Raw genomic sequence first — 15543 nt, 5'->3', positions numbered from 1 at the left:
GTACAAGGGTGGATTTTATTTATTCAACCAGCCGGTGCGCAGTCATTTGACAGAAGGGCAACACAATACCCAATACCCTTTTCAGTGAATACCCTTTGCAGATGGAAATTAGCTGCTAGCTAAATCTGGTACAACTGTTGACAAAATTCCCAGGTTTTCCAGACGTCACAGTCGGAAGATTCCCAGAATCAGGAGGAATATGCAGGAAATCCGGATACCTCCAACCAGGATTTCAGGAAAACTTGGGCATTTAGGGAAAGTTACTGGCATTTTGCAACTGTAATCTGTTGACCAAAACTGATTTGGAGTAGACAATGCCATTCCAACAGCTTCTTCTGTACCATGCTACCAAGTGTATGACTATGTATCGTGCTCTCTCACAAGTCTATGACTGAATGCTTGCAGGCCAGTTCAGGGCCAGCCCTAGCCTTTTTGGGGACCTAAGCGAGATTTGGTTGGGAGACCACCAGAGTTTTTAGTTTTAAAGTACATTTCCTGCAATTCTACACAGTTTGCCATGTTCTTTTGGAGTTTCATTTATTTGATCATTTAAAACAAGGTACACATACAAAATGATGCACTTGATTAAGAATCATCGAGGATAAACAAAAAAAGTATAAAACATTTCCATTGGGGAGGAGAGAAAATGGTGCAGTTTTAAAGTAAGTGTTCTGCAGTTCTACACATTTTGCCATAGGGTGGAGAGAAAATATTTGCTGTTTTACAGCTAATTTCCTGCAATTCTACTCATGTTGCCATGGTCTGGAGAAATATTTTTGCAGTTTTAAAGTAATTTCCTGCGATTCCCCTAGCGGCCGGGGGCCCCAAGCGACCGCTTATATCACTAATGCCTGGAGCCGGCCCTGAGTCAGCTGACGGCAGTGACTGATTTCTTATTTACATTGTGTAGGTACTGGTTGGTCTACATGGCAAAGCCAGCTGGGAGGGATCAGCTGCTGGCTGGATGGTTCGTGAGATAATGATGTGAATGCTATTTTTAGGGCTGATAGAGGCTGTATACTGCTCTCTAGTGGATACACTGAGGACTGAGATTCACTTGCCCTCAGACTTATCGTCTGTACTGAAAGTACTGTAGCTTGGTCCCAAATCTGTTGGTGCTCTTGCCATTGCTCGTTGTCAAGACAGTCAGTGCTAGGGAGTTGGCATGATAGCACAAACAGACTGGCACTCAGTCTGTCGTCAAAGAGAATACACAACACACAATCAATGAAGGATATATTAAGTTTCCATTTATTCTTGCTCACAGATAAAATGCAGAATTGACATGACTAAGAATTGCAAAACTCTCATTTAAAATACATAACACGTGACAGGAATAGAATACAGGACACTTGAAACGTTAAAGGACATTTTTCATGATGGAAATTGAAATGTTAATGTGTGATTGTTAAAAAGAGAATTTTAAGGAAAGGCCATTTAAGAGCTAGAGTTATTATACAGTCTGATAGCAGTGGGTAGAGTGGTGTTTCACAGTCTGATAGCAGTGGGTAGAATGGTGTTTCACAGTCTGATAGCAGTGGGTAGAGTGGTGTTTCACAGTCTGATAGCAGTGGGTAGAGTGGTGTTTCACAATCTGATAGCAGTGGGTAGAGTGGTGTTTCACAGTCTGATAGCAGTGGGTAGAATGGTGTTTCACAGTCTGATAGCAGTGGGTAGAGTGGTGTTTCACAGTCTGATAGCAGTGGGTAGAGTGGTGTTTCACAGTCTGATAGCAGTGGGTAGAGTGGTGTTTCACAGTCTGATAGCAGTGGGTAGAGTGGTGTTTCACAGTCTGATAGCAGTGGGTAGAGTGGTGTTTCACAGTCTGATAGCAGTGGGTAGAGTGGTGTTTCACAGTCTGATAGCAGTGGGTAGAGTGGTGTTTCACAGTCTGATAGCAGTGGGTAGAGTGGTGTTTCACAGTCTGATAGCAGTGGGTAGAATGGTGTTTCACAGTCTGATAGCAGTGGGTAGAGTGGTGTTTCACAGTCTGATAGCAGTGGGTAGAATGGTGTTTCACAGTCTGATAGCAGTGGGTAGAGTGGTGTTTCACAGTCTGATAGCAGTGGGTAGAGTGGTGTTTCACAGTCTGATAGCAGTGGGTAGAGTGGTGTTTCACAGTCTGATCAGACAGCAGTTATACAGGACAGTTATACAGGACAGTTCGTGGCTGTTTCTCAGGAGCCTGGTGGTACATTTACCACTTTTTGGAGGGAACAGGTCATTCAGTGGGTGGTCAAGAGTGTGCATGTCCTTCACCAGGTGCGCAGTCACTTGGCAGAAATGCAACACAATACCCAATACCCTTTTCAGTGAATACCCTTTGCAGACGGAAATGAGCTGCTAGCTAAATCTGGTACAACTGTTGACAAAATTCCCAGGTTTTCCAGACGTCACAATTGGAAGATTCCCAGAATCAGGAGGAATATGAAGGACATCTGGATACCTCCAACCAGGATTTCAGGAAAACCTGGGAATTTAGGGAAGGTTACTGGCTTTTTGCAACTGTAATCTGTTGACCAAAACTGATTTGGAGTAGACAATGCCATTCCAACAGCTTCTTCTGTACCATGCTAACAAGTGTATGACTATGTATCGTGCTCTCTCACAAGTGTACGACTGAATGCTTGCAGGCCAGTTCAGGGCCAGCCCTAGCCTTTTTTGGGGACCTAAGCGAGACTTGGTTGGCAGACCACCAGAGTTTTTAGTTTTAAAGTACATTTCCTGCAATTCTACACATGTTCTTTTGGAGTTTAATGTATTTGATCATTTAAAACAAGGTACACATACAAAATGATACACTTGATTAAGAATCATCGAGGATAAACAAAAATAAGTATTCAACATTTCCATTGGGGAGGAGAGAAAATGGTGCAGTTTTAAAGTAAGCGTGCACTGCAGCCTGTTGTCGCCTGCTCTGCAGTGACGGGAGCTGTAGCTGCACTGCTCAACCTCTGGAGATGAACCTCAAGGCCCTCTGCAACCTGTCTATTTGGGCTGGCTGCTTTTTACTGCATCCAACTAACAGCACTCCACTGTATTCCAGAGAAGGCCTGACCAGTGTAGTGTATACTGTGACCAGATATTCATTGGGTCGGCCATTTCTGACAAGGACAGTCAAAAAGTGCAGGTGTTTTGAGGCCTTGACTGCGCCACGTGTCACCACTGAGGTTAGAGTCCAGATAAAAACCAAGATATTTGGTCATTGTTACCGCTGGTACTTAGGAACATAGCAGAATTTCCACAGACTTTTTATCCGTTCAGGAGCATGTAGTTGGATGGGGTCCACTCTTCCAGCTGCTTTGCCTCCAAGCCCATGGAAGTGTCCTCTTGAATGCTGGTTAATGGTATGCCTCGGGACAACCCTACATTGTCCGCATACCCAGTATCCAGAGTGTCACTGAAGACAACTTTTCAGGTGGACATGTGAAGGAGAAACAGATGTGGTGAAACCACACACCCTTGTGGCACACCAGAGGTGACCTCTGACCAAGGCCTAAATGTGCCATTTGCCATCACTCTCTGCCTTCTTTCTGGTGGTGTAGCTGCTGAGCCAGGCTAGTAAACCTAGGACACAGTTCAATGTCAGACAGATGTTGTGAGAGCTTTGCCTGATCTACTCGAACAATGGATTTGGACACATGTTCAAGTAACACCCTCACCATTACTGGTTTTCTGGAGTCTGTAGCTGTCAGACAGGAGTGTATAGCTTTCACAAGGGCGGTAGTGGTGCTGGATTAAAGACTCACTGCAAAAGAATGTCCCACCTATAAATACAGGAATGTACACACACAAGGGTAATAAAATAAAAAAGTGTTGTGAGCAAAATATAAATTTTACACTTCATTGAGTAAGTCATTCAATGAGTAGGTCTGAAGGTGCCCTCTAATATCATCAACCTCGCTCCTAGCTTGCAGGAACAGTACAGCCCAACAGTGGAGATGTCATAATACCCATGTAGCCCAGCGGTTAAACAGGGAAATGGTTCCAATCAATTTTCCACCATTCATTTTTCCCATAGGGAATTTTAGAAACACTTTAAATAAGGTCTGTGTTTCGTGCAGGCTTACCCTGACGTGATGTTTTGATAACCATGTACATTTCAGTGGTGGAAAAAATACCCAACTGTCATACTTGAGTAAAGTTATGACTCAAGTAAAAGTGAAAGTCACACAGTAAAATACTACTTGAGTAAAAGTCTAAAAGTATTTGGTTTTAAATGTATTTACGTATCAAAAGTAAATGTAATTGCTAAAATATACTTAAGTATCAAAAGTAAAAGTATAAATCATTTACAAACCCTTATATTAAGGAAACCAGACGGCACCATTTTCTATTTTTTATTTATTTATTGATAGCTAGCGGCACGTTATTTTTCCAAAAATGAAAATAGTGCCCCCTAGCTTCAGGAGGTTAAGGAAACCATGTACGGAGTAAAAGGTACATTATTTTCTTTAGGAATGTAGTGAAGTAAAAGTTGTCAAAAATATAAATACGTACAGATACCACCAAAAACTACTTAAGTAGTACTTTAAATATTTGTACTTAAGTACTTTATACCACTGGTAAATCTCTCTCGGACAAGGTGACTTTAATAAATATTTTCGGCTCTATTTACGCTCAGATTCAAAAATGCTAATTAGTATCAAAGTCGGCATCATGCAAGACAAAAAATCTCTGCAAGCTCCTGCACGTCATCTCTAGCTGACATCTTTGCTAACAGGTAGTGTTCATTTAAAACTTGCACAAGACAGTTCACAGAATTGTCCATTTAAAGAGGTGTACTACATTTAGCTAACAGACACTTAATCCAGAGATTCTTACCTTTGTCTCGATTCGTCAGTCTCGTCCAGACCATCATTGCATTTGTAGTTCTTTATGATGATAGGTAATTACACAAAACAGCCCTCATTTGAAGTGTTTCTTAAAATCCCCTATGGGATAAATGATTGTAACCATTTCTCTGTTTGAACACGAGGTTTTATGGGTATTATGACTCATTCTGTGGTACCACACACACACACACCCCTACACCTAGACCTTTTGAGATGTGCCTTTTGTTAAGTAAATCAGGTGATAAACTAAGTAAAAAGGAGACTGGAGTGCGACTTTAATTTGTTAGTTTATTACGATCACACAACTTTACACACACTTCAGTCATTTCCTATGGTAAAGCTTGTAGGCTTTTGCTTACAGTTGTTCTTGGTTGATATTCAAATATAAAACTTCAGTTTTGGGGACAGAAAATACTCAACACACAGTAGCATATGCACAAAATCCAACTTTAAAATTATAGCTCACGAATATCTATGTGGAAACTTGCATAGGAAAGTTGATGACTACCCAACTTTTTGTTAAAGAGGCTCCCTGATAAATTGTATATTTGCACAGATAGTGGTTAAGTTGCTATATAAGCCATTGTCAGTTTAGCCACCGTTCCCAGTATATCGTAAACATAAAATAAACCTTTTTGCTCAGTTATCAAGGGTATTTTTATTTAACTAGGCAAAAGGGTAAACAAGAATGTCATTCAAAACCATACAAGCTCACTCTTGTATTACATGGTATATTGTATAACATATCACATTATGCGATTTTTTAGATTGGAGAAGTGGTAGCAGTGCAACAGCTTAGAGCTATAATAAATTAGATCAGCTTTCATCCATATTTTATGCCCGTGGCATAAAATATTTCACCGTAGAGTCTAGTAAATTAGATAACCTGCTAATAGGAACGCTTTCACATGCCAGGGATGAAAAGGTTCAAACGAATTGCTATTCTGATAAGTTAGGCTGCAAATGATTATTACAAAACGGATCATAGTGATACTATCACAATAGCCACCTGATCACCCTGCCCACGTTGCCTCAAATGAATAAAAAGGTGTTTCTGTTTACCTACCCGTTTGTCACGTTACCCATACCTGCTTCCGCAGATAATTTGCCAATTACATTCAACCTGCCCCAAAATGAATTAATATGTTGTCAGATACTTGATTAGTAGTCCATTAATGTACTGAGAGTCCCAAATTAAAACCAGACCACGCACATAGGAGGAATATCAAGAATAAAATGGGTAGAGGACATGCAGTGGAAGATGCTTTTCAGCGAAGCTATATTGAGTCCCTGGCTGAGGTGGCTATGGCCCATTCTCCATGCTTCTCCCAAAATGCACACTTGCACACTTTCTTGCATGGCTTTTACAATGGTGGATACTTCCTCCAGCCAATGCTTGCACCAATCCATTTAAATCCATGAAGGGGAGTGTGAAAGGTCTGCTACTGCTACTACATTTCTGGAAAAGGGTTGTGAATTGTGACGTAGCCAGAGTTGGAGGTCATTCTAAGGGTGACTGGGGTCAGATCTTGGAGGTTAGCAGTGTGTCACAATAATATATCCTTAAAAGCATTGGATTGATGAAGGCATAGGCTAGCTAGAGGAAGTTAACCACCATATTTCTCATGCCGGTCATTTCCTTTCAAATCAGTGAAGGAATGTGAACAAAAGCACACTTTGGGAGGAAGGAGAGACAATTGGGACATAAAACAGATCTTGGAGGTCAGGGATCACCACAGCTTGATATCCAGCAGCTGCAGGTCTCCCAGGATCTCCAGTTCAGTAATGCGGCTCAGGTCCTGGACACGGTGCTTATAGTCCAGTTGGTGGACCCCGTTCACCGCTACCTTGAACTGGTGGGCCTCACACAGGATGATCATCTAGAACGAGCAACAAACGGGCAAGGGTATGAGGGGTAGAATCAGATGTAGTATTCAGACATGGTCTTGCATCAGGCAGCATCACTCCTACATAATGGAATGAAAGTCATGCTATCTGACAAAAAACAATGGGATTCAGAATGATTCAGTATCTTTCTATTGTTGGGCCTTGCTGTGAATTAATGCAGATACTGTCATTCAAAAATGATTCCAGGCAGACAATAAAACTGTTTCAGACCAAAATTCTCTGTCTTAAGACTATTGATATGAAAGATGACAACTTCAAGGCCAAGAAACCCTAAAGTGGTACTGGCGTTTCCCCAGACATTCCAAGTGTATCCAGGATCGGTTTCACTAGACACCAAACAGAAGAAAACGGAAAGAAACAGAGAGGGACTACCTGAACTTCACCAATAAGAAACCCGCAAAATGTTTTCTGTTGCCTAACATTTTGATAATGAATACACTCCAGTGGAGTACAGAGGGAGAGGGTGGGGAAGGGTTACCTCAAAGTACTCCCCAGGGGAGAAGGGGAAGCTGGGCAGGGTGTTCTCCTCGGGGCCCCAGCACTCGGACAGGTAGGAGTTACGGATGAACACGGCGGCCTTCATACGGGGGTTCAGGTGGAGCGCTATGTCCTCCGTGTTACCGACTCTCAGGTTCACCAAGAAGCTACAAGTTAAATACAAAAGTAAATTTAGCAGCGAATGACAAAACGCTGCATTTCATCAATGTTAATTGAACGGTTGCTAAATTTCAGAGAATTTGTGGATAAAGAATGGTGTGGGATTTGAACAGAGTAATGTGAACTATATTTTATATTTGGACAATCCTTTCATGTCCCCTAGCCTGCTACATACATACCTGTGTGGGTACAGGCTGGTCTGTCCTTTGATTGTGATGGTGTGTCCTACACTCAACCCCTTGGTCAGTTTGCCCCTGAAGGGCAGACTCTGCAACAACAAAAATCACAAATTACTTCTGTCAGTAGGTCACACAAATAAATAGCACAGTTCATGTCAGACGAGTAAAGTATTCAAAATGGTGCATCACAAAACAGACTTGGTACGGAGAAACATGTGATGAACCTTAGGTAGTAGCAGAGCGTTGTATTGCAAATATAAGGCTCTAGGTAGTACAGTACATGGCACTAAATCTTCCAGACTCGGATGACCGTGACGCTGTGGAAAATGACATGTACATCACAGTCCCTCAGAGGCTGCTGTAATGCTATTGGGATATTTGTCCATGTCTGGAATAGGTGATTCAATAAGACAACTTCCAAAGGCCCAGTTGTTGTGGCACCAGTGGGCTGAATTTGATTTGAAATTTTAAAAATGTAAAAAACGAGTTGACAAATGTTGTTCTAATCAAATGTGTGATGTATTACATCGGCAGCACAGCTGCTTCATATTACAATCATATAATATATTATGTAATAACAACTTACCAAGTCATCTGACATTGAAAGCACTTCCTGTCAGAAAGAAAGTAAATGTTTTGCACTCATTAGAGGCAAAGCATACTTGACTTGAATTTAATGTTATACATGTTGGCATATAGAGTCCACGCAGTGTGTTAAACAATCCCATCGCTTGGAGTCAAAAAGGCTCCCATCCGAAAGCACCACAACCGCGTTAGCAGTCTTAGCAACAATAGATTTCCTTTTATTTCATGTTGATAAAGCAACTTCCTTACATTGGCTTGTGGGCCTCTGTTGTTCACAACACCAGGTGGAGGTGGACCGGAGTTCTACAATTTGAAGTGACAAAAACTTTACACCCATGGGTCACAACAGGTCAAACTGTTGTTCAGAACTTAAATCTCCAGCAAGGACATATAAGTCTTGTGTAGAATTCAACTTGAGGTGCATAACATATGGCTGGAGGCCTTGAAATCATAAAGCCAGTTAGGCTATAGCTAGATAATATGAAATGTTTCATATCTGACATATAATAATGAAGTTAGGATGAATTACTTACAGAGCCGGGGAAGAAGCCAATGGCCTGAACCTTGACCTTTCCAGAAATGGCCAGTGTGTCCACCTTATCCAGATCCAGTCTGTGGTTATACTGCAGTACATGAGCACCGTTCACTGCCACCTAGAGAGGTAGATAACAGTGAGACAAACAGTGGGAGAATCCTCTAAAGCAGAGGTGTCAAACTCATTCCATTCCATTAAGACCTAGACAACCAGGTGATGAGTTCTTTACTATACTAAACAAAAATATAAAACATTGAAAGTGTTGGCCCCATGTTTCATGAGTTGAAATAAAAGATCCCAGACATTTTCCAAACTCACAAAAAGCGTATCTCTCTCAAATCGTGTGCACAAATGTGTTTACATCCATGTGAGTAAGCAGTTCTCCTTTGCCAAGATAATCCATCCACCTGACAGGAGCGGCATATCAAGAAACTGATTAAACAGCATGATCAATACACAGGTGCACCTTGTGCTGCGGACAATAAAAGGCAGCTCTAAAACGTGCAGTTTTGTCACACAACGTCTCAAGTTGAGGGACCATATGCAATTGGTATGCTGACTTGCACAAAGTGTCCAACAGAGCTGCTGCCAGAGAATTTAATGTTCATTTCTCTACCATATGCCGCCTCCAATGTCATTTGACAGTACGTCTAACTGGCCTCACAACTACAGACCACGAGTAACCACGTCAGCCCAGGACTTCCACATCTGGCTTCTGCACCTGTGGGATCATCTTATGGACAAGGGGTTTCTGAGGAGTATTTCTGTCTGTAATAAAGCCATTTTGTGGGGAAAAACTCATTTTGGTTGGCTGGGCCTGGCTCCCTAGTGGGTAGGCCTATGCCCTCCCAGCCCCATCCATGGCTGCGTCCCTGCCCAGTCATGTGAAATCCATAGATTAGGGCCTACCTTACTTATTTCAAATTGACTTATTTCCTTCTATGAACAGTAACTCAGTAAAATCTTAGAAATTGTTGCATGTTGCGTTTATATTTTTGTTCAGTATAATTAGTGATCATAACTCATCAATCAAGTACAAGGGAGGAGCGAAAACCCGCAGACAGTCGGCCCTCCGTGTAATGAGTTTGACACATGCTCTAAAAGGCTTCAATAGTCTCTCTGCTCTAACATAAGCAACATGTTAAATCTTGGTTACCAAGTAACAAGCTGATTCCTAATAGGAGCAGCAGGATGGCTAGTTAGCTTGCCAGGGTCATATTCACTAGGCAAATGGAAGAAAGCAGACTGAAAAAGGGACAGACAAGGACTACAAGACCTTGTCCAATGAGAAACACTTGTTTTAGTTTTCCTTTGCAAAACGTCTATCCAGAGATGTTTGATCGGGTTCAAGTCCGGGCTCTGGCTGGGCACCGCAAGGACATTCAGAGACTTGTCCCAAAGCCACTCCTGCATTGTCATGGCTGTGTGCTTAGGGTTGTTGTCCTGTTGGAAGATGAACCTTCGCCCCAGTCTGAGGTCCTGAGCGCTCTGGAGCAGGTTTTCATCAAGGATCTCTCTGTACTTTGCTTTGTTCATCTTTCACTCGATCCCGACTAGTCTCCCAGTCCCTGCCGCTGAAAAACATCCCCACAGCATGATGCTGCCACCAGTATGCTTCACTGTAGGGATGGTGCCAGGTTTCCTCCAGATATTCAGGCCAAAGAGTTCAATATTGGTTTCATCAGACCAGAGAATCATGGTCTGAGTCCTTTAGGTGCCTTTAAGGTAAACTCCAAGCGGGCTGTCATGTGCCTTTTACTGAGGAGTGGCTTCCGTCTGGCCAAAGGAAGGCCTGATTGATGGAGTGCTGCAGAGATGGTTGACCTTCTGGAAGGTTTTCCCATCTCCACAGAGGACCTCTGGAGCGCTGTCAAAGTGACCATCGGGTACTTGGTCACCTTCCTGACCAAGGCCCTTCTCCCCCAATTGCTCAGTTTGGCCGGGCGGCCAGCTCTAGGAAGAGTCTTGGTGGTTCAAACTTCTTCCATTTAAGAATAATGGAGGCCACCGTCTTCTTGGGGACCTTCAATGCTGCATGTATTTTTTGGTACCCTTCCCCAGAACTGTGCATCGAAACAATCCTGTCTCAGAGCTCTAAGGACAATTCCATCAACTTCATGGCTTGGTTTTTGCTCTGACATGCACTGTCAACTGTGGGACCTTATATAGAAAGATGTGTGCCTTTCCAAAACATGTCCAAAAATGTAATTTATCACAGGTGGACTCCAATCAAGTTGTAGACGCATCTCAAGGATGATCAATGGAAACAGGATGCACCTGAGCTCAATTTCGAGTCTCATAGCAAAGGGTCTGAATACTTATGTACAGTGGGGAGAACAAGTATTTGATAACCTGCAAAATCGGCAGTGTTTCCTACTTACAAAGCATGTAGAGGTCTGTGATTTTTATCATAGGTACACTTCAACTGTGAGACGGAATCTCAAACAAAAATCCAGAAAATCACATTGTATGATTTTTAAGTAATTCATTAGCATTTTATTGCATGACATAAGTATTTGATCACCTACCAACCAGTAAGAATTCTGGCTCTCACAGACCTGTTAGTTTTTCTTTAAGAATCACTCCTGTTCTCCACTCATTACCTGTATTAACTGCACCTGTTTGAACTCGTTACCTGTATAAAAGACACCTGTCCACACACTCAATCAAACAGACTCCAACCTCTCCACAATGGCCAAGACCAGAGAGCTGTGTAAAGACATCAGGGATAAAATTGTAGACCTGCACAAGGCTGGGATGGGCTACAGGACAATAGGCAAGCAGCTTGGTGAGAAGGCAACAACTGTTGGCGCAATTATTAGAAAATGGAAGTTCAAGATGACGGTCTGGGGCTCCATGCAAGATCTCACCTCGTAGGGCATCAATAATCATGAGGAAGGTGAGGGATCAGCACAGAACTACATGACAGGACCTGGTCAATGACCTGAAGAGAGCTGGCACCACAGTCTCAAAGAAAACCATTAGTAACACACTACACCGTCATGGATTAAAATCCTGCAGCGCACGCAAGGTCCCCCTGCTCAAGCCAGCGCATGTCCAGGCCCGTCTGAAGTTTGCCAATGACCATCTGGATGATCCAGAGGAGGAATGGGAGAAGGTTATGTGGTCTGATTAGACAAAAATACAGCTTTTTGGTCTAAACTCCACTCGTAGTGTTTGGAGGAAGAAGAAGGATGAGTACAACCCCAAGGACACCATCCCAACCGTGAAGCATGGAGTAGGAAACATCATTCTTTGGGGATGCTTTTCTGCAAAGGGGACAGGACGACTGCACCGTATTGAGGGGAGGATGGATGGGGCCATGTATTGTGAGATCTTGGCCAACAACCTCCTTCCTTCAGTAAGAGCATTGAAGATGGGTTGTGGCTGGGTCTTCCAGCATGACAATGACCCGAAACACACAGCCAGTGCAACTAAGGAGTGGCTCCGTAAGAAGCATCAAGGTCCTGGAGTGGCCTAGCCAGTCTCCAGACCTGAACCCAATAGAAAATCTTTGGAGGGAGCTGAAAGTCCGTATTGCCCAGCGACAGCCCTGAAACCTGAAGGATCTGAAGAAGGTCTATATGGAGGAGTGGGCCAAAATCCCTGCTGCAGTGTGTGCAAACCTGGTCAAGAACTACAGGAAACATATGATCTCTGTAATTTCAAACAAAAGTTTCTGTACCAAATATTAAGTTCTGCTTTTCTGATGTATCAAATACTTATGTCATGCAATAAAATGCAAATTATTTACTTAAAAATCATACAATGTGATTATCTGGATTTTTGTTTTAGATTCTGTCTCTCACAGTTGAAGTGTACCTATGATAAAAATTACAAACCTCTACAAGCTTTGTAAGTTGGAAAACCTGCAAAATCAGCAGTGTATCAAATACTTGTTCTCCCCACTGTAAGGCTCTCTATTTTTTTATATTTGCAAACATTTCTAAAAACCTGTTTTTGCTTTGTCATTATGGGGTATTGTGTGTAGATTGACAAAGACATTTCTTTATTTAATACATTTTAGAATAAGGCTATAATATAACAAGATGTGGAAAAAGGGTAGGGTTCTGAATACTTTCCGAATGCACTGTATTTAGCTTTTACCTTAGCCATAAGAATATAAGAACCCTTCTGAAGCCAACCTCATCCACTAAGGGAAGTGAAAAATATATTATACTGAATTATTAACACATCTTGCAGGCAAAACTGACTTAGCACCTTCCCCCATGCTTAATATACAACCACCGGACTGAACAGTGACACAAAAAACAAGGAAATGAAAGTGAATCTTTGAGTCACAGGCCATGTCCCAAATGTCACCCTGTTCCCTATATAGTGAACTAGTTTTGATCAGGGCCCTATGAGCTCTTGTCAAAAGTAGTGCACTAAATAGGGAATAGGGTGCCATTTGGGACGTGTCCACGGGCTTATGCCTGATACAGGGAAAGGAAGTGATCATGAGGAAAACGTTTATTTCAAGAGCATCCCTTTCTCTACATGAAAAGTATGTTGCATGTTGAAAACTCTCAAAAAGGCCAAAAAGCACCTATACCTATTCCCACAGAACCACGAGCCAGTCTTTTCAATTAACAATATTGTTATGAATAATTATGGACCTGAACATTGATCCAGGGCAAAGGCTATTATAGATCAAGGGAATCTGGGGTTGTATGTATCAAGCATCTCAGAGTAGGAGTGCTGATCTAGGAACAGATACCCATAGTCCATTTAACCTTATTAACTGTGATTAGTAATACGCAAAACAGATCCTAGATCAGCACCGCTACTATGAGACGATTTACAAGTATGGGCTTAAAGGCATCTAATCTGATCACTAGTTATCCTGACCTTAAACTCGTCTTTCTGCACCAGGACGATCATCTCAAACGTTGACCTCAGTGTGAAAGCGTTCTTATACAGGATCTCCTCCTTGCCCCAGCTCTCTCTCTCCAGTGTGTTGCACACGATGCAGGGAGATCTCTTAAAGCGAGGGTTGAAATGGAAGGCTATGTCCGCTCTGGGCTTTGTGCTGTTCCCACAGGTGAAGTCCACCTGAAACCTGGACACGCGCACACAGCTGTAATTTGCCCTAAGCGACTTCATCAACTTCCATAAAATGTTCTTTCATATGACTGCATGTCTAGAGACACGTGACGGTAATGTGATGTCATTCTTGAGATGTGTGTGTAGTGTATCCATAATCAACCCCATACCTCTCACAATCACTGGGAACAGTGCCTTGAATGAGCACCATCTCCCCCGGCTGTAAACCTCCCAGGATTGTCCCAGCAAAGGGAATGGTCTGTGAATAGAGTAGAATGTGTTTATTGATAGCAAAACTATAGCAAGATAGCAAGACTAGGTTGTTGTTTGAATGCATGAAATGACAATTTATGTCAAACTGAAACACTCATAATAGACATATTCTACAAAACTAAAGTGAAAGTATGACCTGATGCGGCATTCAAGACATGGAAACTCTTGAACCTCCGAGTTAAAATGTGCTTGCAATTTTTGCATAGAGCTTCCTACTGGTTGAAACGGACACTTTCTAAGTGGGAAACACTGAGCTTATTTCCCAGTTGTCATGAACGCGGCATGAGATCCATGAACTATTTCCTGCTGTCAAAAACATTGCACGCACGCGCCTGACCTACATAGACACTTCAGAAAGGTTCAGTACTTATGGGACTGTTCGTGTAACAAACGTCATCAAACCATGTTTTCCAGCTTCATATCAACCTGATAAATGATGAGAGACATCGCTTGTATAACTGACGTTAGCTGATAACTAGCTAACTGACCGAGCTGAATTCAATATTATCTCGCTTTAGTTGATGTATGAGCAAGTGCAAGTATGAATCACAATTAAAAAATATATATTTTCAAAGCATCTCACCGGATTCAGAACAGTTTGTTTCGGGTTCGTGGTCGACATAGTTGAGTGGTTAAGCAGAAAGCGTTCAAATGGGCCCAAGATTGCCAACGTCCCGAGCTTTTCATTAACCGTCCGGTTACTTCCTCATACGATGTAAAAACAAACGGTTTTCAGCCAATGACATTCAACGCCCCGCCTTCGCTATGTGACAGCTGGGGTCGAAGCACGGTTTTCAGATTGCGCTTTATTACATTTTCTTTCTTGCAACATTTTTTTTTTTGGGGGGGGGGGGGGGGGGCTTGGTCCATGTTTGGTTGTTTAGCAACAAAAACGACGTGCGCAAAAACATGGGGCAAAACATGAGGTTGGCTAAGATTGACATGTAAACTATATCTTCTTCCGATGTTTATTGAAAACAAATACGTTTGAACAATGACCACGTCTCAAATACATCATAGCTAGTGAATTTGAGACATATTAGCATTAAAGCAATCAAAACAAGACCTTATTAATAAGAATAACTCTTATTAATAATAATAATAACTTTACGATTACGCACCTGGAAATGTGTCATTCTTGCTAGCAATCTGGCCATCCAAAATCAAAACAGGCGGACTTCTGACAAATGGAAGCGCTCAGCTTTCTTGGAGTTTTCAGCCAACCCATCCATTGTAAATGTTGAACTGTTTAGTAGCCTGCTTATACTGCTCAACTTCTGGCTCAAATTTGGTGATATGCCAGTGTTCCTTGCCACTCATTTTGTCACTTTATGAAAACGCCAGCGGTGGATAAAGTACTTGTCATACTTGAGTAAAAGTAGACCTTAATAGAAAATTACTCCGTTAAGTGTCAGCCAGAAAACTACTAAGCGTTTTAACTGCACAGTACAGAGATGGATAAAGTACTCAAATGCCAGAGTAATAGTAACAAAAGGAAACGCTATACCTAAAATGTCAAACCAGA

The 15543-nt window shown here is 42.1% G+C and overlaps 1 protein-coding gene and 1 long non-coding RNA gene across 2 annotated transcripts; both read right to left on the bottom strand.

The window, feature by feature from the left end:
• Nucleotides 1-1280: 1280 nt before the first annotated feature.
• LOC109866519 (uncharacterized) lies at nt 1281-5010 on the bottom strand. The gene is made up of 3 exons (XR_002251700.2): nt 4825-5010; nt 3663-3767; nt 1281-3567 (listed from the first exon to the last, which is right to left on the bottom strand). It is a non-coding gene; the product is annotated as an uncharacterized LOC109866519 (long non-coding RNA).
• Nucleotides 5011-5103: 93 nt separating this feature from the next.
• On the bottom strand, nt 5104-14866 carry lgals8a (galectin 8a). The gene is made up of 9 exons (XM_020455038.2): nt 14602-14866; nt 13916-14004; nt 13551-13761; nt 8698-8817; nt 8414-8467; nt 8166-8192; nt 7580-7668; nt 7222-7387; nt 5104-6715 (listed from the first exon to the last, which is right to left on the bottom strand). Exons 1-9 carry the CDS (start codon nt 14638-14640, stop codon nt 6566-6568), a joined length of 945 nt encoding a protein of 314 aa, XP_020310627.1. The 5' UTR covers nt 14641-14866; the 3' UTR covers nt 5104-6565.
• Between the last annotated feature and the right edge of the window lie 677 nt (nt 14867-15543).

The sequence above is a fragment of the Oncorhynchus kisutch genome, linkage group LG21, assembly GCF_002021735.2.
Source record: "Oncorhynchus kisutch isolate 150728-3 linkage group LG21, Okis_V2, whole genome shotgun sequence".
Classification (NCBI taxonomy): Eukaryota; Metazoa; Chordata; class Actinopteri; order Salmoniformes; family Salmonidae; genus Oncorhynchus; species Oncorhynchus kisutch.
The sequence above is the reverse complement of the archived record's forward strand: the minus strand, read 5'-3'. Positions and strand labels throughout refer to the sequence as shown.